This window comes from Coloeus monedula (assembly GCF_965178545.1).
Source record: "Coloeus monedula genome assembly, chromosome: 1".
NCBI lineage: Eukaryota > Metazoa > Chordata > Aves > Passeriformes > Corvidae > Coloeus > Coloeus monedula.
Window position 1 is genome coordinate 16,550,029 of NC_138781.1, and position 26,444 is coordinate 16,576,472.

Below are 26,444 nucleotides of genomic sequence, written 5' to 3' on the forward strand. Positions count from 1 at the left end.
ATCCTAGTTGTTTCGGTATTCAAGGGACACGGAAGAACTCTTTGCTACAGTAATATGCAGGAGGTAGTAGAATGGGTAGTTAGTGAACTGTAGAGTGGAATATGTGTACTGAACACTTTTAGATTGGAGTCTATAGTGTCTGAGGGTTCTTCCTGCCACCCTATTTTACTGATAGGCAGTGGGGACAAGAGGAAAGAGTTGCCATTGGTGGTTATCACTCCACTGGAGTAGCACCTCATAGTGTTGCAACGAAGTAGTGTGCTATAGCAGCTTTCCTACTTTTTTATTAAAAAAATGTTTTAGAAGTCCAGACCTTCGGTAGTTCTTTTCTGAACAAAGTGGAATATTCAACCCTTGAACACTTAGGAACTGAGAAATAGACATTTCATGTAGGGTAAGCTGTGTTTGTGGCACTAATCCAAGAGGGTTTGTGGTGTAGATCGTGTGGCCTTCAGCCACTTGATGGCTGTTTAATTAATACTCATGAACTACTCCTGGTGCAGTGCTGACCCAGCTGAAAACCAGCACATCTCCCAATAGCTTATATCACTGCCATCAAATGACATATGATCAAAGAGGGATAGAAGTAACATTGGGTGATTTGTAATCAAACTATGTCTGCAGGTGGCTAAAGGATACCCATCATCATTCCAGCATATGTTGTCCTTGTTTTATGTGTGAGGGAAACAGTCTCTCCTAGAACTACCAGCCTTAGACATCTCATAGGCCCTGAATTCATGTGGAGAAGGGGAGTGCTTGGGAGAGGCATTTTTGTGTGTTTGTGTATTTATATGTGTATATGTGTTTTTGGTATTTTTTTTATTTTTGGTTGGTTTTAGTTCATTTGGTGGTTGGGATTTTTTTGTTTTAAGAAAAGTGTGTGTCTGAAAATTAATTCAGACCACTTTCAAGTAAATACATGTGATAAATGAGAATAGCTTTCATGTGTGAGTTTTGTTCTTCTTTAGCATAATAATTATTTTGAAATATACAATAAATCCATTGTCTCATCCATGTAACATAACTTTAATTATTGGAAAATATTTTATGTTTACTATTAGAGCTGATTAACTAAAGTGCTGAAGAGGTGATAAATTAAGGTTAAGGTAATATTAGCTTACTTTCTCTTGGCATGGATTCTGTTCTGTGCTCTTCCCAATTTGGCTTGCCAGCTTACAACTGAATGTGAAGTACTGGGCTTTGGGTTTTTTGGGTTTTCTTTGTTTTTTTTGTTTTGTTTTGTTTTGTTCAGGCATAAGCATTCTGACTTGTCATTGTTACAGCTTTATCAGCACCTTACCTCAGTCAAACTTTCAGAAAATTCAGACTTGTTCTCTTGAGTTTATTTTTCATAGGCTTTTTTTAGATGGTTTCCTTTTCAGCCACCTGCAGTGCTCTTTGCAATTGCACATGTTCATCTCCTATGAAGTTGCTTTTTTTGGCACACAGAATGCTTTTCGTTTGACATACAGTTTTGTTCTACTCCCATGGTGGTTCTTTAGTGAGTCCAAACTACTGAAGAAGCGGTTTAATTTTTCCTTTCTGTTGTGCTTTCCTACAGTCAAAAAATGTATTTAGGTTTGTATGTTTTGTTTCATTCTAGACAAGTGCATTGCTTCCAGTATGGAAAAGAGGGACTCAGTCAGCTACTTTAAAAGGTTGGAACTCTTACATGGAAGCTTGCATAAGCATATTTAGTTTCTTTGTCTTCTGAATTGACTTACTCATGCATATCTTCAGGAATACCCAGAAAAAAAAATTTTGAAGTAACTAAAATCTAATTTCACAGGCTGAAATACACTCATGCATACAGCTGGAATTTTGCCTTTGCATAATCAAAAGCATTTATCTGCTTTTTAGAGCTGAATACAAATGTGACACGACTGCACATCCCAAATGTTGTTCTGTCAAAAATCCATCAGATTGTACTGTTGAAACTCTTCTCTTTTGAAGTGTCTTCCACTTTAAAGACTGGTTTTAATCAGCAACTGGTGTTAGTTAAACATTAAAATGTCTGTTCAGTTCACTGTGTAGAACACTAGAGGAGAGGGAATGTACCGTGGTAGTTCTCTTATCGGAATCCTGTCTTGGTGAAGGGAAGGTGGTGGGTTGGAGGAAGGGCTGAGTAGAAGAACTGATATTGAGAAAGGTGTTTGTCGTACAGTGTGAAACTAAAGTTGCCAGTCATTTTGCCATGTGCTGTAGTTCTGATCTGGTGCAGAGCTGGGTTCGTACTTCCTGTCATGCAGTGCTTGTGAAAGGGTGGGGTGTGGGGTTCAGCCACAGCTGAATCTCCTGCTAATACTGGAAACTATATTCTAAAGTGATCAGGGATTTTGTGTCAGAGCAGGGAATAAAACTATGGAAGCTATTTCTCTCCCTTCCCCCACTCCTGATGCTGGATGCTGAAAAGACATGGACTTTAGGAGGCAGGTGGAGATAAATACCTTGTTTCTTCTCTGTATCTTCCCACAGAGATCTACATTAGTGATGCATTTTTTCTACCTGTTTATTGTACTCAAGCTCTTGAAGAAGGTATTGAACTAGCAGTTGCATTTGAAAGAAAAAAAAGTTATCTAGAACACAAAAATTTGTTGTACTCCATATAAACATGTCTCACAGGTTATTGGAGGGCTCGTGCTTTTTTGTTTAAATGAATAATGTTCATAATACACTTCTTATTGCAGTGTTTGTACATTTAGTTTGCTCAAGTGGTTAAAATTGGCAGTAGGTTTTGCCAAAGCACAGGAAGTATGATCTGTAACTCACTTGTGCATTTTCATTAGCAATTAAAAACATCAGTGTAAGGTGTTTGACAGAGAAATCTGGGCAATCTGTCACTGTGTGTTGCTGTGCTCAGAGCAGGTAGCTGTGGCAGTGCTGCCTGTACCTGTGCCCACCTATATTCTGTCTATTCCTGGTGCTGCTGCAGGTGCACAGCTCCAAGCCCAGGCAGCAAAGCTCCTTGCTTGGCATAGCACAGGAAGTCTGGCGGAGCCAGGAATAGAACTTCAATCTGCTGTTTTCCAGGCTCTTGCTTTTAGCCACAGACCCATCCCACCTCTTCACTCACTGACATCCTGGCAGACAGCCGCCTTCTGCGTGCAGGGCCAGCTGCTTCTGCAGTGCTGTCTGACCTCCATACTCCAGATGTTTGAAGTTCCATTTCCCCCATGCTTATGTGAACTTTAGCAAAATGCTTCTGGCATTTCACCAATGCAGTGGGGAGGAGGGAGGACTGTTGCCTTGACTGTTTTCTTTCCATAACAAGGGCCTCTCTAGAGCTGCTAAAATCTCTTCCTCTGTAGGACTTAAACTCCATTTGCCTTCAGTTGCCATCTGCCAGTCTTACTTCCCACATTGCCCTCCCTGTTCCCAGAGATACTCTGTGGACCTCCCGTACTTATGCTCTGTGTTGACATCAACTTCCTTTCAGTCAGGGAAAGTGGGGAGCAGGGGTGAGGCTGTGATGAGACTTCCTTTTGTCTCTCCAAAGATGTTTTTCATGCATAGACCCTAATTCTGTGAGGTGGCATTTCACAGGTGAGACCTACTGGCTTTTGTCAGCTGCCCCATTTTGTCTGATCAGCCTCTTGCATGAAAGTGCTTGAAGGAGCCATTTAAGAGAATAATGTGAGAAGTTTCTTTCCTCCAGTGCTGTCTGAGGGATGAATATGAATCCTCCATAGCATTCCTCCCATTTCCACTTGGCACCAGGAAGGAAAAATCAGGCATGAACCCAAGTCTGGCTCTTGGACAAGTGGGCTGGTTTCTTTGCTCTGATTCTTGTCCTAGAATGTCATGTACCCGCTCCCAGCCCCTCTGGTCTGTCTTTGCCTCGTGTCCCCTTTCTGCTCAGCTTCTCCAGCAGAATGCGTGACTAGATTTGACAATAGGGTACTCTGAAAAGCATCTATAGAAATAATCCTTTAGCTGAGCAGGCCTCTCTTTTTCCTGTGCAGTTGTGTAGGTGTATGTGTCACTCCACAAGTTGTGTTTTGGAAATTGGGGTCCAGTTGGGGTCCAATTCCTAGTGAATCCTAGTCTTCCCTTTGGAAGAAAGGCTAAAGGTGAGGCTATTTGTCTATGGCTAGTAATCTTTAAGCCTATTTCTCTAGCTTTTGTTTTCAGTTTCTTGATTTTAATGAGGCTTTTTTTCTTTTATAAACACTTGCAAGCACATGTTCTGTCAGTCAGGAATAATTTTTTTTGTTAAGTATGTCTTGAAATGAATACAGCTTAAACTTGCTGTGAAACTGTGTGCGTTATGGTTTTACATTCTGTGCTTCTGAATTCTAAAAACATACAGGAAGCAAACAGTTCTGAGTAAATGGGATGTCTATGGTATACTTCATTCCCTGACCATTTACCCCCTCCAACTGTCCTGATATCCCAGAAAAAAAAAAAACCTCTATGTGAACATTGCTGAAATGTGGTTTGCTTTATGCTGATGGCAATTGCTAGGAGAATCTGAGAAAAACTGCTAGTGTATATAAAGAAAGATTTAAATTCTAAATCGGGGGCTAGCTCCATAGGATTAAACTGACATATAATCTGTGTTCAGACATAATTGAAGAAACAGTGATAAACTGTCAAAATAAGGCCCCCAATCAACACTTTTTAAACCCTCCTCTCCATTGGATGATATTAGTAAAATGCATTGTTAGCATTATGATTTTATTTTTTATATATATTTACATTTTATGCATAGAAATGTATTTTGTAAGTGTACATTTACATGAGTTGCTTCTGAAAGTGGGACTTAGTACTTGTCTCATTATTTTTCTTTTGATCTCCCTAGTGCCTTCCCCCCCTCTTCTGGTGACAAACATTTTATATGGACTGTGAAAGCTGCTGTATGTATCTGTGTTGATGGCCTTAGTTCATTGTGTTAATCTGTAAAAGCTCTTGAATGTGAGCCCTCTGTGCAGGAAAAGTAAGGTGACAGATTACATGAGATATGGCTTATCTGGCTCCTCTAGCCTTTTACCTTAAGAGGCCTGGATTTACAAGGACTTGGGAAGATGAAGTGTTCTGGAGAGCCTGTCCTACTATTGTCACTTGTCTGTATACTGAAGAGAATGTGTGAGAAACTTCTATCTATAAATCTACCAGAAAACATTGCTGGGTTTCCAGCTCTGGAAATACAACTCTTAAACCTATTTCAGTTGCCTCCTACATTGCCAGCACCACATACAGAGCAAACACACAAGGTGAAACTCGAATGTCCAAATGCTTCAGAGTGATAGGAAACCTTATTTTCATGTTGCAGGTTCAAAAGGCATGGCAGGATATTCTGAGGATTCTCAAATGACTTTAGACAGTGGTATTCGGTCAGCTATTAGCCTTAGTGAAAATTGGATTGAAGGATTGTTTATGTGAAATAAAAGTGTCTTGAAATCCTTATATTCTTAAAGGAATTTGGGGAACTGAAAAAAGACATCTCCCTTTTTCTTTTCCTCTAGGACCTGTTCCTTGTTGCTAGTACTGGGTTTCTTCTGTGGATTGACTGATAAATTGACTGTGCTTTAGCAGGCTTGATTCTGGTTACTGTCCAAGAGGCTGAAAATGTCTTGAAATCATCTCTTGAAGAGGGGAATAGTAAGAAAGGCCTTTCCCTTTTTTGTTGTGAAAGATAACCAATAGAAAGCTTCTAGTATGGTACCTTCTTATGAAATTCATTCAAAGCTAACTAGGGACTTGAATTTCACACAATTGATGGCTAACTGGGCGTGATAAAAGATTGCATCAGTCTTCTACCTTAGAGACAGGATTGACTCCACCAGTCCCTGATAACAGGGCAGTACTTCAGTGGAAGTTTCTTTCAGCTTTTTTATGTGCTTCTCATATGTTGCTTAACTGAACCAGATGTCTGTGCTAAAGAACTGGGAAGAGGCAAATGCTCAACCAAACTGGCCAGAGTTGGTATGGTCACAGCTGGCGTATCCAAACAATTTCTACTCTATGGAATTGACAGTTATGATTCCCAACACCAGTACAGCCTCATACTTTGGAGGAGATCCCCATGGAATAAATGTGTGTGCACAGTGATAAACAAGGGTCACCGATGCCAGTTGCACTGATGCTCTGCTCTCTGTCTCCCCTGAGGCCAGGCCTATGAGGCCAGACCTGCTTAGTGCTTGGACTCTCCTGGACTAGAGATGGAAGTAAACTATTTTATTTCTCTAGGTAAATTTCTTGAGTTTCTTGAACAGTATCTTGGTGGCAATCAGACAATATGTAATATATGTGATAGTTTCAAGTCAAGTACTCAAGTTACTAGCACTTCCATCAAGAGTTAGTAAAATATGTAATTTGTAACATTGTGTAGACCTCTGATTGTACATGATGTCATAAAACCCCAAACTACTCACTTGTGTTTTTCATGTCTGATGTGCCTTGAACCTATAATTGATCTTTTCTGTAGAATATTTATTTGCAGTTTAAATATATTCACATTTCCCTGTGTTGAACTTTCTTTACAAAATAACAGCATTAAATAGTGCTCCCACTGAAGAAGTTAGCTGTCTGACCGAGCTAATTAAAGCTGGGGAATTCATTGTTCTTTTTGTAGGTCACACTGACTTCTTTGCAGGTGGCCTGTGCAGTGTGCATTGTCCAGGTCTCTTCAGCTCTGTTACTCAACCACAACTCATTTATTTAAAAGGTCTTAGTAAATATGCTTTGTTTCTGGAAGTAGCAGTGGAATGAATTTGTATTTCTAAAACAGAACAGGTTGATATTAGTCTCACCAGTTTATTTTCATTTCAGGGAGGCTTACTGTATAAATTATATAGCAAGACAATGAAATCCATTGTTTTGGAGAATGACAGTAAGGGTTTCATATTAAAGCTGGGTTTATTGCAAAGAGTGAAGGTTTGGGTTGTTTTTATTTATTAAGGGATGCCAAAAGCACCTTTAGTGTTTGTTTCTTAAGTTACATTTCCTTTGGTTAACACTACACTTTATAGTCTGGGTGGTGAAATTGTAGCACAAAATATTTGTTTATGTTATAAAGTTTTTAACATTTAACTATATATATTTTACTGCCATGTATGACCAATTAAATCTGAAGCTGCAACTGATTTTTTTGTGAGCAGTAGAACAGATACTACCTTTCATATTGAAATGTGAAGAAGTAAACTTGGAATCCAGACAGTTGTACCACAGGTTGAGGAAGGAAACTAAACTTCCTCTGCCTCCCTCATTGTCCCATGCATTGCATGGTTATATTGACGAGATTCAGTCTGAAACCTGTGCCTTTGCCCAGTGTTTTGTGTCACATCAGGAGCAGTTTCTGTTGAAAGAAGGTTCTATATTTGATGAATTGCTGTGATGTGATACGTCAAATCTAGTGTTCCAATTGACTTGTCCCTGACTAGAGGTCTTAGGGGTTTTTTTCCTAAGCAATTCTTCTATCTTACATTGCCAGCAGTGTCCTTTGGTTAAGAGAATCTCACTGTTCAGGTATAGAATGGATGAAATACTGTTCTCTCCATTAACTTGGAATTCAATAATGCAGTGTTTATCATAAAATCATTTAAAGTTAGAAGGGACCAATAAGGATCATCGAGTCCAACTCCCTAAAGCTCGACCATATGACTTAGTGTCATCGAGATGCTCCTTGAACTCTGACTGGCTTGAGACCCTGACCACTTCCCTGGAAAGCCTGTTCCATTGACCATCCACTCTCTGTGAAGAACATTTTCCTAATGTCCAGTCTGAACTTCCCCTGACATGGCTTCATTCCATTTCCTCATATCCTATTGCTGCTCACCAGAAGAGAGGTCAGCACCTTCCCTGTGCGCTGCCCCCCATGAAGAAGTTGTCGGCTGTGATGAGGGTGCCCCTTAGCCTTCACTTTTCCAGGCTGAAGAAACAAAGCCACTTGTATGGCTTTCCCTTGAAACCTTTCACCATCTTGGTCACCCACCTCTGGACATGCTCTGATAGTTTGTCCTTCTTGCATTGAGGTGCCCCAAAGTGCTCACAGGACTTCAGGTGTGGAGCAGATTCCTTTGGGGAAGTACAGCACCAAGTTTGTGCAGAACAGGTTGCTGAGGCCCAGGATATGTAATTACAGCAAGTGCAGAAGGAAGACTGGGGTGGGAAGTGGTAGTGGGTCATGCTGCTTGCATGACTGATATGTCTTATGTCTGGGTTTTGTTTGTATAAAGTAATTGTAATCTATTCTGCTGACATTTAGGTATGTACAGCACTGATGCCCTGTAATCAGGGCTCTACTTGCCTGAAATATAGTGTTAGTAAGAGACCCAACCCTATATTTAACCACAAACTGAAAAAGCAAAAAAGGGAAACAATGTCAAAACTGCAGAAAACTGTTGCCAATAATAAGCTGCTTGGTCTTCCTTGTCTCCTTGCTTTAGAGAAATTCGGATGTTAAGGAAGCCTGTGGACTGTGATCTTATATTCCTTCTTATCTGAGTGAGTTTAGGGACAAATTGAAAAGTTACTGGCTTGCAGCTCTGTGTGGCATAGGGCATTTGTCTGTATGATGTGAAAGTTCTTAAAAACATTGCATGAAATGGCCTGAAAAGCTGTCATTAAAAGTGGTGGTGTAATCTTCAGAATTTTTTTTTTGGTCTTACGTGTTTGAGTGTTAGATTTTTTTAAGATCAAGGAAATGCCCGTGAAGTGACTTTTTGCTCTTCATTAAACTCATGTAGTGGTTTGAGTTTTGGGGTTTTGTTTTTTTTTTTGGTGGGGGGGGGGGCATGGGGAGGAGGGAGTTTGCTGAGTGGGGGTTTTTTGGTGGTGTATGTTTGTTTATTTGTTTTGGAGCGGGCTTTTTTTGTCTGTTTTATTCTTTAACTTGTTACTTTCTACCCTGTATCTTAGACTCTCTTTTGGGGAGTTTTACCTGATAGCCACCATTTTCACAGTTGAGAGCTAGGAAGCTGTTCTGTCTCCTAGCATTCGCTCTTCCTGAAAGCCCGGCAGCTTTTTCCAGGTTGCTGGAAAGATAGCTATGGAGCACCACACAGTGCTTCTCCTGTCCCCTCTGTCAGGTGAGTGTGTGCTGTTACAGCTTCATTCCTGAGGAACTGGGGAGGAGCAAAGTAGGAAACCAGAAGTGGAGTTTTCCTGCGCAGCACTTCTGCAATATCAGTTAATTTAACACAAATCTGAAGGGTATTTGCTTGGTGTAAATTTGTGGTGTTACTATAATGAGTTGTCCTATCCTTCAGGACAGCCTGAAGTTGATGGTGCCTAGTTAGTGGAGTTGATTTGATTGAGGTTGTTCTTTTTATTCTCTGCTCTTTCGCAGCTGGGTATGCATTTAGTGAGAGAAGCGGTAGCTGTGCAAGTATCTGGCTCATAAATTTGAGTTGCAGTGGTTCAGGAGTAAAAAGACCGTAGAGCTTTGAATTGTTTCTCTTTTTCCTTTTTTATTTTAATGCCCCTGTGTGAGCTTTATTAAAATGTTTAGATATCCTAATATTAGCTTGGCCAGAGATATCTCAGTCTCTATTTATTGTAAATTTTGTTCTGGGCTAGCACACTAGCACATGGGTAGAGTGGTATCTGCAGCACAGGATAATAAAAGAACAACTATTTGTTGTATCATTGCTGTGCTTCCCTTGGCCTTGAGGCTGCTTCTAAGGAAGCAAATAGTTAAATTTTAACTCTACATCCTGTTGCTCAACTGATTGTTGGTTTGTTTTTTTTAATATGGTTTGAAGAAGACAGATAGTGGAGACAGCTAATAATTAACAGTTCCTTCAACCTCGAAGCTTCTGGATTAGCTGGCATAGTCCCTGGCACTCAGTTGTAATTGCAAAGGGGTTTGTTTGACGAGGTCATTTAAATTTGCTTCCCAAAGGAAGCACATTGTGCTTTTGGAAGGACTGTCTTTTCCCTCTTCTCCAAAACAGTATAAAGCTGGGCTTTGTCTCACTGGATTATGTTGTCTAGGAGTGAAAATCCCTGCCCTGTTTCCCAAATTTTAAATTATGTTATGTATTTGTTTCAGCATAGGCCAAAGATAGCTGAAGCTGGTCTGACTGCTTGCAAGTGCTTGTTAACCTGTGCTAACCTGTGCCAGCTAGCCATACTTTGCTCCTCTCCATCTTTGATATCTAAAAGTAGGTTTTGTGCATGAACACAAACCAACTACTGTTTAGCTGTCTTGCTGCCATATCAGAACAAACACTCGTGGCTACAGATGTCAAGTGTGACCAGAGCTTTGAGAATGGTCTGTTTTGGCTGTTACCTGGTATATGTGGTTTGTCTTTCTTGGAAATTAACTGTAGACTGGCTGGAAAGCTTTGCTGTCCTACTAAAAATTGCTTGTGTATTGAATGTTTCATCTTTTGAAAGTGAAAAGCTATGACTAAACAATAAACTTCCAGATGAACATCAAGCAAATATAAATGAAAATAGAAGAATGACCAATTGTTGTGTGTTTCGTTTTGCATGATGTTCACATAAGACTTAATAATGTGCAGATCTAAAAAACCCCAGTAAATTCTTTAAGAAGTAAGATGCTGTAGCTCTGACAATCACCCTGTAGCTGTGGGCAAAGCATATGCTGTGAGCCTTTGCTTTGCATAGGGGTAAAACCCTGCCTTGCTTTTCCAGTGCACCAGATGTGGTAGGAGTTGAAGTCTCGTTTGCTTTGAACAGCAAATCAGTCTCTTGCACGGGCATGTCTGAATGCCTTTCAGGATTTACATAATGTGCTCTGTTGCTGGCCCTGCACTATGGCACAGATACTCTTCTTTTGGCTTTCTTTGCCTTACTGAAATTCATGCAAAGACTTTACAAATCACTGCGCAATACTTTTTGGATAAATTGTCTGATAAAATTAATATATGGGCTTTTCGTGTTCTAAGAGGTTTTTCATTAACAACAATTTGTTGGCAATATTACTTATGTCAGTTTCCAAAGCATGTATAGTACAGCATCTGTTCCTGGAATTTCTTATCCTCTTTTCCAGTAACTTATGGAATTTTCATTGTCCATTGCAGGGAGGAAAAGTCAGTTTCATGGACTACCTGCTAGAAAAAGATGCATCTTTTTGTATTCTGAAGGGCTTTGTTTTATCTTTTTTCTTTTGCTATCAATGTTAAGAGAACTCTTAGTATAAAGATGCATCTTTGTCCATCCACTGAAGAAAAAAAGAATTTATTAGTAACAACAGATTTGGTTTGTGAGGATGAACTAGAACTAGCATGGATTTATTTCAAGGGACATAGCTGTATTTTAAAAACCCCTATTTTGAAACACTGTTGTATGTTTTTTAAATTGATGTTCTCAGCCTCCTAAACTGCTATGTTATTCAGTGGACTTCAAAGTTGCTTCTTTTTCTCTCCTATGCAGTGCTCATGTATTACAAAATATGAAGAGTTGCTTATTATTAAAGAGTTTTGTAAGACAGTTTAAGACCTGCTGTTATAATTGAACAGAAAGGTTCAGGTTGTGCAGAAAAATTGGAAGAGATGAACATGTAGCACAGCACTCATATAATTCTTTCAGCAAGATCAAGAAAACAACAAAAAGGCAGAACTGATGTGTGTTTTAGTCTCTAAAAGGAAAAGAACAAATAATAGCTGCATTTGAAAAAAATTAGGCTAGTCTGATTCTTTAGTCTTCATTCTATCACCTGTGAAACGGGCTGCAAGAGAAAATGTGGGTGCAGTGGGTGATATCTGATACTGATGTAGTGGTAAATACTTGATGTATATAGGATTGTCTCATTTGGAAAGGCATTTTTTAAATTCCTGACTCAGGGATTTTTCAGAGTGTGAGCATTTAGAAAAATAAAGCTTGTTCCAAAGTTTTATTGGGACAGTGAATGAATTTATTCCAGATAAGCCAATGCAGACATACACATTCAATGTCTTGCATTGCTTTGGAAAATTACAATTCTTATTTCTATTAAGATTCTGTGTGCTTCCAAAGTAAAAGAACCTTTTGCAGTGTTACAAATAGTCTGTTATTTAGCTTTGAAAACAAGCTTGCTTGGTATCACTGCTTTTAAGTGCTTCTCTACCTGTATTCCTGCTTGTAATCTGCAATGTCGTCTATCAAAACTGTTAAGGAGGGGTTTGTGTCTTTTTGTAGTCAGGAGAATTTAAGATTATTTGAGCATGTGCACCAATTAATGAAAAAAACAGGTCAGCTGAAGACATTTCACAGTGAATGCTAAATGCTGGCTTTCCTAGAAATGTTCATTTCCTGGATACTAATCTTGCTTTTTTCATCTTGCCTCATATAGAAGTAGAAATATCAAACTAATTTTGTGCTTCATCTTCGACTTTGCTTCACTAAACAAAACCTTGCACATCACAACATTCATTTTAGATTAAACCATTTCTAGAGATGTACCTAAATGAGGCAGTATTTAGGATGACAAGGATTTTTCTTCTTCCTTAACCGTCAATGTTTTTTTTTCCCTGTGACAGGCTTTCTAGGAGGAATTGATGCTTATAGACTAAGATTTATTTTCCTCAGTGGATAAAGTGGTAGCTTGATAGGTTTTGCTCAAAGGGGTGGGTTTTGTTGTCGGATACTATCTCCTTCAATGAGATCCTGAGGTTCTAGTAGGTACTTAAACTAGTACATTCAATCCCTGAATCTTGAAATAGGCTTCCTAGAAATGGGACTTCCTATGGCATCCAGTGCTTGATTTGCACTTGTTCTCCTTCAGCTAGGGTTTAAGCAGTGGTTACATTGCACGTAGAAGAATGTCTGTTATGTGAAGCTTAGTGTGATTTTTCACAGACTGCTGGACTGATCTTTCTCTTTTTTTTTTTAATTTTTTAAAATAAAATGCAGCGTATTTTATATTCCTTTACTTGCATCTTTAAAGCTTTGTTTTATTCTTTCAGTAAAGCTGCTATAAACAGTATGACTGAAACTAGCCCCAGTGCTGAAATTAGTCCCTCCCTGTGCAGACTCTCACTCTGATATGCACTGATGGCTTTGCTGAAAGAAATTACCACGCAGACTTCCCAAGCTTAGTCCCCCTCTGGGGCTCTGGGCAAATTGCTTAGCTTGTCTGTCCTGGTTTCCCAGCTGTGGAGTTGGAGTAATTTATTACCAGTGTCAGTCATAAGAACGCTGAGGGTTAATCTGCAAGGACTGTATCTGCATAGTGTCTTTGGAGTGTCGAAGCAGTAACGTATAATTGTAATTTTATTATTAATATTGGTTATTTCATTAAGGTGTAATTTTCTAACAAGGTTCGTGTAGATTAAACTAATTTCATCAATAAACTGGCATCCTTCCAGCAGCATTAACTCAGTTCAGACTCTTTGTCTAACAGTGAAGCCTAAACATGTAGCTAGCTCTGTAAAGAAAATAGCAAATGCCTAAAGAAACCCATACTTTCTTGTTTTTAATCTAGACTGTGGACATCCATAAAGAAAAGGTCGCTCGCAGAGAGATAGGCATTTTGACGACCAATAAGAACACATCAAGAACTCACAAAATTATAGCACCAGCGAACATGGAACGTCCTGTAAGGTATATTCGAAAACCTATAGACTACACGGTGCTGGATGATGTTGGCCATGGCGTAAAGGTAAGAACTCCTGGACACTTGAGGACTCCACATAACACAGACCAGGAGATAGGGTTGGGGCAGAATGTTACTGATACTAGAATGTTTAGTTCCTTTATGATAGGAAGGATTATGGGTGTGATATGCTCCCACATATAAACATTTCGATAACAAAATGGATTGTTTTACAGTGAGGGTTTTTTGAGCAGTGTTTGCCATAACCTTATGACTGTCAGTGATAGTCACAGTGTCAGGAAATAATGGCTCATGATCTTAGGCTAATGACTTGTCAAAAAAGCTATGACTGACTTTTAAAATTATCACTACTTCCTCCTCTAGATGTTGTCACTGCCACTCAATTTTTCTTAGTAACTAAAAAAATAAAGGAAGTCATCTCTTACAGGGAAATTGGCTGGTGGGGGTGGGGTTTTTTGGTGGTGTGCATTTAAATCTGAGTGGCATTTGATGTCTTACTCCCATTAGACAGCCTAACTTTCCTTTTCTCTAAATAAAAGCCTTGATAAACTACTGCCTACCTCTCTTGAAATGGTCATAGTTAGAGTGAATTAATATAACACCATTTGCTCTCTGGTCATCTTTTTATAAAAAATACCTTTGTATCCCTCTAGACCAGGTGTTTCAGGTACATTCAGTTTGCAACAATCTTCTCTTGGATGGCATTTATTCAAAACCTGTGTAACCTCTAGAGCTTGATGTGCTCTGGTCAGTCAGTTGTGCAGCTGTATCATCCCATCCTGTGCCCTTTGAATTTCTGAGATCAAGGGACAGATCTTTCATAATGACTTGGCACAATAGAGTACCAGGGTACCTCCTGCTTCGTAGTAGCCCTCCAAATGCCCACAGGAGTCTAATTCCAGTACAAGTTAGAAAGCAGTTCTATACCATGACAGCTCTAGACTATAAATTAGTGTAGTGACTTTAGACTACGTGGTTTTTTTGTTTTGTTTGTAGGTGAACCTGTATTAAACCTGAGGATTAAACCTGTAACTCTTAGGATTGTTTTACACTAATAAATTGAACCAGTCTCGATGAATAACAGTCTTGTGTAGAATCCTGACAGACATGTTCTGAATTGCTATAAAATAGAAACACTGGAGTCAGAGAAATGGATAATTTTTTTAGTATAGCCTGCATTTGAGGAGAATGTTCTATGAATAGAGAGTACAGGAATTCAATGTCAGGTTCGTGGTTTCTGCATTTAAGTGCTCCAGGGATCAAGTGCTGTAGAAGACTTTAAAAGTAGAATATTTACTGTTAGTCTCTGAAATTGATGCTTTGCCGAACTACTCACATTGTGCAGACTCAAAACAGGTTGTTTGATCCATGAAGGCTGAGATTATTAAGACTTAGCTGTTGCATTTGCCAATATCACTATTGGCTTTTGGGAGTACTGGTGTCTTTATTCATGTGACCCTCTTTTTTTAGTGGGTGGAAATGAGGTGCTGTTTACCCATTTCTAGGCAGTTCTTATGGAATGGTTTTAGTAAAGGTTTTTTTTGAATGTTAGTGGTTTATTCTATACTAAAAGCTTGGTCTTTTCAGAGGTAACAAAGCCTCTAGTAACAACCAAATTACCAACTCAATTACAAGACAGGTGCAAATTATATCTTGATATTGTTTTTTTGAGTGACTTGCCTAAGTCTGTTTTACAGCTGTGAAAGGCATGAAACAGTTGGTGTTTTTATGTAGACTTGTTATACAAATGAAATAAACTGCCAGCCAGACCTCAGGTACGTAGTTCAAGGTGGCTGCCATGCATTAGAGACAGTATTGAAAAGAGTGTGCTGAGTTAGTGAATGACACAGTTAAATGTTTTGGCCATTGTATTACCTGGGTTCCAAGAGTGTGAGACAGATCAAGGCTCTGAAGGAAGTAGCTTACTTAGTCACCTAGATGTAGGTAGTGGTGTCATAAGAAAATCAAGCCAAAACAACTTAAGAAGCTGGATCATGTCCTGTTGGAAGTCAGCACAAATGAAAGATGATGCTGAGAATCTGAGTTACCTCTTGAATCTACAGTGAGGGGAGAGCATACAATAAACTGAATGACAAACTTTGTCTTGTCCAGAGTGGTCTTGGAAGATGCTTCAGTCTCTGTTAAGTCTTATTTTCTTGAGCAAAGATTTCACCCTAAGTTGGACAGTAACATGTCCAATAAGGCCTTAGAAACCATGTTTTTCTAGAGAAAAGTAAGTTTGAGGTCTGCTTAGAACAATTGTCAGTTTGACTAACTTGCAGATCCTTGAATGTTTTCTGCTGTAGCAAGTGTCAGTAAAATACAGTTCAACATAATACATTGGCATTCAAGTATTAAATAAAAATTATACAACACTTTAAAATCTGTAGATGGCAATTTATTGCTGTTAATGGGACTTGGTTCTGGTGTAGGATTTGATAAAGAAACATAAAGGAAAAATACAGTGAGGAGAAATCAAAGATACAGACTGGATTATACCCTGTTTCTACTTTTATTTATTTAAATATTAATCCTAGGAAAAATTGTTGTTCAAATATGCAGTATATTTTATGGGGTGATCCTGAATTGTTTCATATGAAAAATGTAGTTAAAAGTAATGTCTGACAGAGCTAAATAACAAAATTAGGGAGGTATATAATCCTCAGGGTAAATGCTGTCTTCACCATGTATCTTTCATCTGAGCAAATGCAAAACCACCTCCTGTGTATACTCACAGCTCATTTTCTTTGTTTGTCTTTGCTTGTCATGGCTATGTAGAAAGGATGCAAAAGCAGATGCATGTGCTTGGGGCATGGAGAAGGGCTCTGCATGCCTCCCTCTGTCTCACACGCATGCAGCAATTTCTGTGGGGGCAGGTGAGGGTGGAGGTGGCAGTGATGGGTAAGCAGCTGCTCTCTGTAGCAGGTTTCCTGACTGATGGGAGACACTTCCTTGGAAGGCAGTGCTGTTTCCTCCTCCGCATGTTCTTGGTTGGAAAGCTTTTGTAGAGCATCCTAGGATCACAGAGGTACTTTCTCCTTCAGCCTGAAACCTCTATGGCAGCCTCAAAGTGCCCCAGCTGCGGCACTCCCTGCCCCTTCCCTTTGCAGGTACAGATACAGACAATGTCTCCAAAAATTGCTTTTTTAAATATATGTCCCTATGAAGCCAAGGCTAGCATCAGTCAAAATCAGGAAGGCTTTTAAAGTTGGTTTCCTAGCAAGAAGGCTTTCCTTTGCAACACAAATATGTGTTGATGGCTCCAAGAAACACACAGGGGAAGCATTTTTGCTGGTCTGTGAAGTGGTTGCTCAGCTGTTACCCTCTGGGCATAGGGGGATGTAGCTAAAGTAATTCTTTGTAAACAAGAGTAACTGTTGTTATCTACCTTCCTGTGTAGAGCTTGGTTTGAAATTATTAGGCAGCGGCTACTTTAACATTTCCTTCTTCCTCTTCTCCTTTTCTTGTGAAAGGAAATAAAAAAAAATACTGTGCCAGCAAATAAATAGGTCAAACACAATTACTCATACAGAAAATCCTCAGTTTAAGAGCAGGGAGAAGGAGGAAGCTTGGAAGCTGCCTTAAAAACCTTAAATTTGCCCTTAAAAGCCAAATTCATATTGGCCTTTGAATTTATAATAATCTTCTTTTTGAATAGAAGGCAGGTGGAATTGCAGCAATTTGTAAAATGGCAGCTAAGTAGGAAATTGAAGTGATGATGCCTTATGGTAAAGGCAGATAAAATGTTGAATACATGCCTAATTGAAATGCCTAATAGCTGTAATTGGATCAAGTTTATTTTATGGAACTAGTAGTTCTTCAAAACCAAACTTGAATTGTATATGAAGATTGATCACTTTTCAGTTTTATTTTAAGGAAAAAGATTGTAATTTTGTCACCATAAAAAATTTGCATTTCAGCACATGAAAGCTGTAAGAAGCTTTTGAGCCCAGAAAGTCAAACAGGAGTTAAGCACTCAGAAATCTTTCATAAGGAAATAGAAGTTGGAAGGCTCCCTTAAATTAGGGATTGGGCCAGAACTTGACAAACGCTAAGCTTAGAGAAGGGAGTCTTGCTCTTACCCTTGTGCTTCTCAGCATGTCCTACTTGTCTGCAGTCCTTATGCTTATATCTGTGCCAGTGCAAAATGAAAATGCAGATGAGATGCTGATGTGAGGGTGAAAGGCTACCTAATTGTGCCTACTTACCCTTTAGGATAAGACTGTTTGTGTAACCACTGGAATACTAAATTTTAAATAATTTGCTCTAATAAAACCTAAGTGAGATAGGGATCCTGAACTGGAGCTGCTCCTGCCTTTGTCCCCTTACAGCCTCTGTCAGATATTCACGCTTCAAAGGATGTTGTGTTGCCAATTTCATTAATGTCACATCATCCCTCTGGGGTCACGGCCAAACAGTAAATATTGCTGTAGGGTAAAGAATGCTTCTCTGAGGGAAAAAGGAACTTCCTGTTGCCAACTCCAATGACTCTGTTATGAGTGTTAACACAGTGTGCTTTCCATAGGACACTTGCTACTGGAAATTCAGAAGTGTGCCTAATGTCATCTGATGTAATGTAGGTTTCAAGCCTTTCAGCTTGCAAAGGAAACACAAAACATTGAGATCTCTTTATTTTCTAATTTTTTTTATGCTAGCCTTACTTTATTGTAGTTAGATTCAAAGTCACCAACTCAACTGAAAAATCTTGAACTATTTAAAAGCAGCAATCTAGGTATCTTTCTCTTAACAAGACTGAGTGCTGAGAGGACAATGTTAAGTTTTCTATCATCCACAACAAGTTTTTGTATGCTAATGCTTTCTGATTGGAAAGTTAAAATAAAACAAAAGAAAGGAGAGAAGCAATACTGACAAACTACATCTGGTTGCTGTTAACAGAAGACTAGTGACTAGGTTACAAATATTAGTAGAGGAGGTTAAATTTCCCTGAAGAGAGATGTACCTACATATGTTCAGTTTTTAAAGAAGTATTAATTTGAAAACTTAATTTCCTCAAAATAATCTGCTTTACTATAGACTATAAGGAAATGAAGAACAAATAAAAACTTGTGACCCATTGTGATTAAGAAAACTGAGACACAGGAATCATTTCTTTAAAACCTCACAAAACTAGTGTGGCAGAAGTGTTACCCTGAGTGTCTGACACCCACATACAGTCTGCCTGCTGAACAACATCTTTGATTATGTATTCTACCAAGCTCCATATCTTGATTCCTGTAAGGAAACCACGTTCTAGGCTTGGTGCTTTACTGTATCGTTCCTCAGGCATCCCATGCCTTCATGTACCAGCACCTTTCCAGCTTCTGCTTTTCTTGCTCTGACTGTGTCACCTTGTGGTATTTCAGAACTGCCCCATTGATGAGACAGAAGGCAGTGTTGTACAAAATAGCCTAGCTGCACACACAGAATAGCATTTCAAAAGGTCTTATGGTCAGCTACCTTTCTGTAGGGACATTCTCCCATGACTAATAAAGGAAGTACCTTTTTAAGTAAAAGGGAGGTTGACTAAAGAGTCAAGAGCAACCATGTGGGTTTTTTTCCATTGTGGTTGATGACTGTGCTTACTGGTCAAAGCTAACAGATCTTAGGCTGATTATTGCTTTTAGAGACCCTATGTATAAAAATTCCAAGTTTGCCAGATACTTACTATTAATGGAGATCAGACTGGCACATGTTTTAACACCTTGTTTCTATTGAAGAGCACTTATATTGGGTGGTCTTTAATGACCTCTTTCTGTCATCATAGGTATGGCAGAATATAGAGTGAAATTGACTCTTTAAATTCAGGAGTCGGAGAAATAATGAGTGAATACAGCAGGGAAAGTACAACCAGCCTGCATAGAGATCTGAAGTTTCTGCACTCTGGAATTGGAGAGTTCGTAGCTGAAATATGCAGGAGAAACTTGCTGAATATCAGTGTGATAAGAATTTTGCTTCTGTGTGCAGGTGGTCTTTTGTGTGCTCACAGATAAATTTGCTCACATAAATGAGTTATTTGCAGCCATTCCTACCCCTGGTTTTCCAAGCACAGTTTATAGCTCAAATGATAGCTTTATAGTTCCCTGAATCATGACTCATGTTCCCCCATGACTTGTTACTTGGCATGAAAACTACTAAAAACAGTTAGATAGCTGGCTCCTGAGGCCAGCCAGCAGAGTCCCTCAATGTCTGGACATCCTTTGGCTATCAGTAGGTACTTCTGATTTCCTCACACCCTTCCTTTTCATGCCATCCTTGGTCTTGTCCCTTTGACTTCAGTTACAGCAACCTGCAGTACTGCCTTTGGCAGCAGGTGTTTTTGTACTCTTTAGACTACGAGAACTGAGTATGCTGGAACTGCCAAAAGAGTTGCCTTAAGCAAGTAAGTCTCTTGGTACTGGCAGTCATTGTTTGTCCTTCCAAACCAACAGCTGAAGTTCTAAAATCCAGGTCCTCTTGATGCCTTAAGAGGCCTCCCAGAAACAGAGCTAGACAGGAGTAAGAGAATAAAAGTAGGTATTTATTTGAAAGGCCTTCAAAGGTACACCCTGGGGAGCCAGAGGCTATTCTCAAAAATGGGCCCCAAGATGGACACCAAGTCACGAGTTCTTAACTCTTTTATAAGTTTGCTTCATTTGCATATCAGGGTTAATTCTCCAATTAACGCTTCAGTTTTCCCCTCAGCTTCCCCCCCCCCCCCCTTAGCGGCTCTTTGGTTTACACTTTCGGCCTAGGACAGTCTTGGTGTCCTTGAAGAGCAGGCCCGGAGAGGCTTGGTTATGTCTACCTAGCATGAGAGAGCAGAAATTAACAGGCTACAAGAAACCTCAGAGTCACACACCAAGAAGTACAGAATTTGGAAACTATAAAAGTTAAAAGCTAAGGCATCACTCTGAATTCCTGGCATCAGGTACAGGAGCAGCCTCAGTTTGGGCTTTAATAAATGCCTTGCATGGCTGTTGCAAGCGCCTGTTCTGCCCGTTGCCTTAATTGCTTTGCTCCTTTCCAGCCCACTGCTGGTGCTCAGTCATAGGCCAGTCTGCTCTCCCATGCTGTACAAACCCTGTGGATGTGTCACTGCCCTAGCTGTGACATTTTGGAAATGCAGTAGCATTTACTTTTATTTCTCAAACCCAAGACTGTGGTTTCCTTCTCTTAGTTTTGTGACAACCCTTAAAGCTTTATCCAGGACTGCCATATGCTTGTTGGGCTGTCCCTGGAAAGGCAAGATTGTTCGGCTTGCTTCTTTAAAACATGATCTGCTATATCATTGCAAGAAACCCCAACCAATACTGCTGCCTACCCTGTTTCCTTTCTGGGAACGTCCTGGTCTGTCTGGTTCTCACCCTCAGCATAACAAGCATTCCCAGCTTGTGTCTACAGACTGTTTTTGTTCTGATGTGTGTCATCCAGGATGCTGGTATCAGGCTGAAAGCTGTCTCCTGTGTGTGCAATAATACAAGTAGCAGGAGGAGAAGGGAATCATGCTCCTCACAGCTTCTGCAGGAGATCTTAGTGATGCTCTTCATTTGACTAAGCTTTTTTCCTTTTGCATGTCCTGTCTCTTATTTTACACCCTCTCAGAACAGTCTCTTCCCTCTTCAAGCTGTGAACCGTATGCATGCTACCGTTTCTCCTCCTCATGCCCTGCAGTTCCCTCCTTCCTGGCTCTGACCTTCTGGGTATGGATTAGGCAGGCAGTGACAGTCATGTTCTGCCAGCAGGCTGGCTGGCCTAGAGGCATTTGTAGAGAGATGTTTGCACATACATTAAGCACATACCTGCTACTCTTTTTGATTTTCTGCTGTCTTTTTTCACCTTCTTCTTCAAATCACACTGAGTCTAGACCCTGCTGCATAAAGTGTTCTCAATTCCAAGCAGGTTTTTAAAATTGCTTAGAAAGCATCACATTTGGTTTTCAGAGCAAGAAATGCAACAATGTTGACCTCGTAAACTCAGCCAATAAATAAAAGAAGTCTCCTCCTAATTAATTAGCTTGTTAACCATGATTAAATAGCCATACAGTTCATCTTGCTTTGGTTCATTTGCTTTCCCCCCTTACTTAGGTCTTTTGGATCAGAAGTTGCTCTCCCATGTGAATCCCAGCTCGTTTTGTGTTCTGGCCTTCTGTTTTCCTGCCTGTATGAGCCTTGTTTATATTGACAGCAACAGAGAGGACATCTACAGACCTTTTTACATATAGAAAGCAGTATGACAACAGTTTCTAATTCTTCTGAACAATCGAGTGTGTATCTGTCTGTATATTGTTTAGCTGGTAGCAAAAGAGGTGAAGCTCACCCGATGTAGTGCTAGAGATAGGAATAAAGGTCAAGAGCTGTCGGACTTCAGAGAAATGTTTAGTGTACTTAGCAGTAGAAAGGTTTGAAATAAGATGGAGATTAACTGAATTATTGCTACATGTTGATGTTCATACTGTCACTGCAGTGGAGGCAGAATGTAACAGGGATTAGGAGGGGGCTGGAAGTACTCGCCATAAATTCTGAGTGACACTGCATAAAAGAAGGAAAGAAAGGAAGCTTTTTGGTTTTATGTTTTTGAGGCAGGCAAATTTAGTAGTAGAGGCTGGATAAGAAACCATGCCACCCTTCCTTTTAAGCCTTCAAAACAGTTTCTATCTATGTTTGCTGGGGAAGGACAGAACCAAGAGTTTCATTTTTTGGTCTCCTTTAACAAATTCCTTGTATTACGCCATTGCCGTTGGCAACTGGTGAAGTAAGGGGAAGGGACACATATTCCTATGAGAAGAGAAAGCAAATTCCATTACTAAAGGCCTGTTTTAAAAATATACTCCTTGGGAGAGTACTCTGGCATCTTGGAAACTGAACTTGCCTGTTTATCCATAAAATAAATATGTGGGGGCAGAGGTGGTTTAAATGCCTGTAAACTCTGCTGATGAACTTCTGCCCAGGCTCAGAGTAAATGGGTTGACCTTCAAATTTAGTTACCAGAGTTAAACTTTTTCATCTGAATTTTGGAACAGGATTTATGTTCCTGTTCTTGTAATATGAATAACTTAAGGGCAGTGGCTTTCAACCTCATTGAATTTGTAAACCCTAGCTGCTTTTCATTGGTTTTGCAGACCCTGTCAGAAGTCTCAAATGCATGTTTGCAGTATAGCATGTTTTAATTACTTTTTTTACTGAGTTCATGGATGCCTTTAAATTAGTTTGTGTTTCTTGGAGGAGGAGAAGAAGATGCAAACCACAGTTTGAAATGCTCTGCCTTAGAAGGCTCGTTCTGGAAGTAACGTTTAATTCCAAACAACCTCAAAAAAAGCATTGGGATTATTTTTGGTTTGGGGGTTTGTATTTGCTTCTTTTTTTTTTTTTATTGGTGATATTAACCCTTTCAAAAATGAGTGTCTCTATCCCCCTGTCCCACTTCCCCCAAAAAGGAAAGAACTTGGCTTGAGTTTATTTGAAATGTTACATTTTCCACGAGGCCAAGTTTTTTGTTTGGTTTTTTTTTTCCTCTGCAATCACGAAGGCTGTTAAAATGATACAGTGGAGTCATATAATGACTTGATTCTAAGAGCTAAAATTTCAGAATAACAATCATTATATCCCTGCCAACACACTTTTGAGCAGCCAGCATTGTGCTGCCTTGAATCAGATTTCAATCAATAAACCAGAGGTGAAAGGCACTGCTGCTCATCCTGCTAGAAAATTCCCTTTTCTTTATTTACCATTCAATGCAGCAGCTAGGATTTCTTGAAAACATGGGAAGGTTAAGTGTCAAAGCAACAGGCCTATCGATTCTGTGCATATTGCTGAAACTGTGGTTTTTGTGAATGAATTCTTAAGTGCATCTTGCCATTGAAATAGCACTGATTTGGGTTTGGACTTGACTGGTCAGCAGAGGGCTTTTCCACCCTTTGTTGCCCATGAGAAAGTTGGCAGACATACCTGGCAAAGCTTAGCTAAACTTAATTTTGACGCTAGTACTTTTCCTGTGGTTGCTTTGTCAGACACAGAATTTTCAATAACTGACACAGCAGAATCTCTCATATTGTACTGGGATGAGCTAATTATCAGTAGACACAAATGATTTCTTTAAAATGTGATTATCTTTAGTTTAACCTGTCCTATCAGTTGTGATGGATCTGCCATTAATTTCTACCTTTTTCCCCCCCTTTTTTTGCCAACGTTAAGTGGCTAAAAGCCAAGGTAAGAAGTGTTATTTCTCCTTTGACCCACAGTGCCTCATGTGACTGATAGTAGAGGCTGCAGAGCCATTAAAACTGAAAACTAGCGCTCTCTTACACTCTCTTCTGCTTTCCATAGGATATTTAGATTAAACATGCTATACTTTTTTTTCATTTACAGCATTTAGCGTGTCAATATATCTACGATACATTGACATCCGCATTTTTACATAGAAACATTAATTTCTCTAACACATATAGTGCTTTGCTCTGAATTCAGTAGATGCCTTGATTCCCTTCACTTACATTTTTTGCAGGAGACTTCCCAGACAACCTGAATGACTCTGCTAGTCAAATAGCAGGGGCAAATTGAGAAATTCTGGGCCATGCTGGCTGTATTGTACTGTCAGTGTTAAAGTTTGGGTTAAATTATTAACATCCAAATAGCAATGAATACAAATGCGGCTTCCCTTTAAGGAAAAAAATGATAGAAGACATTTGTGCATGAACCTGTCAGTTGCCTACCTTTCTGATGTCTGTTGTAAATTTATAGTGAAAATAACATTAAGCTTGTGTTTAGACTCTTTGTACTTACTGGTGTCTGTCTAGTGTGTAGCTGAAAACTTGCTGTTTGACAGCTGTCTGGGAATTCTCACTTCATATTCTTACACTTAAAAAAAAAAAAGAAACTGTCAGTAATAGAGCTGCTCTGTTATAAAAATAAAATCATGTTTTCCCTTATTTCAGCATGGAAATAACCAGCCTGCAAGAACTGGCACCTTGTCAAGAACAAATCCGCCTACACAAAAACCACCAAGTCCTCCCATGTCAGGCCGGGGAACTCTGGGGTAAGAATGGACTGCCTGGTCCCTCCTGTGTAATAGAAATTTTTAATTGTGCTAGTGTTGGTGTTTCTTAAATTCATGGATAGATGGCAATTCTGATTGCCTTTAGCGAAAAAAAAAAAAAAAAAAATCACAGTAACATTTTTTGTATAAACCCTTTCAGCTGTATTGACTCTTGTTTTCAGGATGACTTTTTGAAAGAACTTTTTTTCATGGGGAAGGATTTCATATGGATATGGGTAAATGAGGAGGCTATTGTTATTCCTGACTTTTGGGGAGAAATCCCTAGTGACAGAAAAGAATCTTAAAGTTTAAACTTTAGTGGGGGAAAGGCTTCACTAGTAAAGTTCTTGTCTACTCATTTCTCAATATTAGAAGAGCTATGAACTGGCTGTTCGTGCTGTATTTGTTGCATTATCTAAGTAAAATTTATGGCATTGTGAACACAGTGGCAACATTGATTCTTGCTGGCTTGTGCATTTTTATTTTTATACTTAAATGAGGAAGGATTTTGCTATTCCCAAGTCCCACTGTGAGCAGAGTTCCCTGCATCTGTTTTGCTGCTGTGGACCTGTGGGGAGTGAAATCTGCTTATCTTGGTGTGCCAGCAAGTAGTTGTTGCTAGAGACCAAAACATTTAATACTTAAGAAGCTCAGTGCAAGTGCCATATGGTTTTGTCTGTCCAACTGTGCAACATCTTCCAAAAGGCATCCTAAATGACCTTCTACCTGTTTGTCATTCTTAGCCTTCCCTTTATACTGTGGGGGACTGAGGCACTGTAAAGCTGACTGGCATGGTTGTGTTGGCTTCAGGTATGTTGTCTCAAGAGAGGCAGGAAGCTGGAAAAATGAAGAATAATGAGACAGGGTGAAGATCAGGAGCAATGATCGAGGAAAATTAGAAGCAGCAGCTCCTTTTGTTGAAGACTTAGTGATTTTTAATCCCAATTTGATGCTTTGGTGGCAGTGTTTGCTGCATATTCCATAGAGAAATTTAACTAGAGGTTTCCTCAGATATTTTCTGAAAATTCCCCTTGCTCAAGGGCATGAAATCAGTATTCCAGTTGTCTCTTATCCCAGCTGAGGGAGTTGTTTATCAGCCCAGGGAACCTAGGTAGGCACTTTCATGTCCTCTTGGATGCTTGCTGGTCAAACAGCAGTGTTGATGTACTGGTGAGCTGCCTCTCTCTAATGCTCCCCCCTGAACAAGCCAGAGCTGTTTGGTTGCCGTAGCTGATGCCTGATAAGGATTAATCAGCTGAATGTCATTTCCAGATGAGCTTGACAAGTGGCAGCAGTTGGCTGAGGGGGAGGAATAATGTGGGTTTCTAAGAGAGATTTCTATCTGCCCTTCTTGTTCAGGAAGTACAGCTCTTGTCTTGAGCAGCCGCGTTCTGCCAAAGCATGAAATATCACAGGCATGACTTACCCTAATTTATGCAGAAAAAATGGCTAGAAACCACAAGGATGCTACTCTTCTCCCTTTGATCCAGAAAACAGAGATAAGTATGTAAAACCAGAATGAGATTAGTATGTAACATCGGCCTTTAGGTATGTGCTGCCTGTTGTGCAGCTTGTCCCTCCAAGGCAGGACTATCTAAAGGAATATTATGGGGAGGAATCCTTCATGGAAATCACGCAGAGTGAAAAGCGAAAGAGGCTGAAGGAAGCAGGGGTCTCTTCACAGGACCAGGGAGGGATTGTGGAAATCATTGGATTCTCAGGTTGGAAGTACCACGGAAGAAGGAGTGAACTGCTGTAGCTGGATGTGGTGGGAGTAGTTGAAGTCATTCCTTGAGGGTCCTGGAGCAAAGCAAGGCCTTGGGCTCCCTGCAGCTCTCCCTGGTGGCAAGAGCTCTCAGGATAACCCTGAAACACTGGGGGACAGTGAGGTGGGAAGCTCTGAGCAGTGTCAGGAAACAAAGTTTTTGTC

The 26,444-nt window shown here is 39.8% G+C and overlaps 1 protein-coding gene across 7 annotated transcripts in view; it reads left to right on the plus strand.

Annotated features, from left to right (window-relative positions):
• Window positions 1-26,444, plus strand: part of ABI1 (abl interactor 1) — a 79,443-nt gene that overhangs the window by 37,183 nt on the left and 15,816 nt on the right. For 4 of the 7 annotated variants that reach the window (XM_082290720.1, XM_082290715.1, XM_082290717.1 and 1 more), the window contains exons 3-5: window positions 13,373-13,549; window positions 23,674-23,688; window positions 24,414-24,514. In XM_082290720.1, the coding sequence (XP_082146846.1) occupies window positions 13,373-13,549; window positions 23,674-23,688; window positions 24,414-24,514 (293 nt within the window). The remainder of the gene's footprint in view (window positions 1-13,372; window positions 13,550-23,673; window positions 23,689-24,413; window positions 24,515-26,444) is intronic. The other 3 variants (XM_082290718.1, XM_082290716.1, XM_082290719.1) reach the window with 1 other exon arrangement.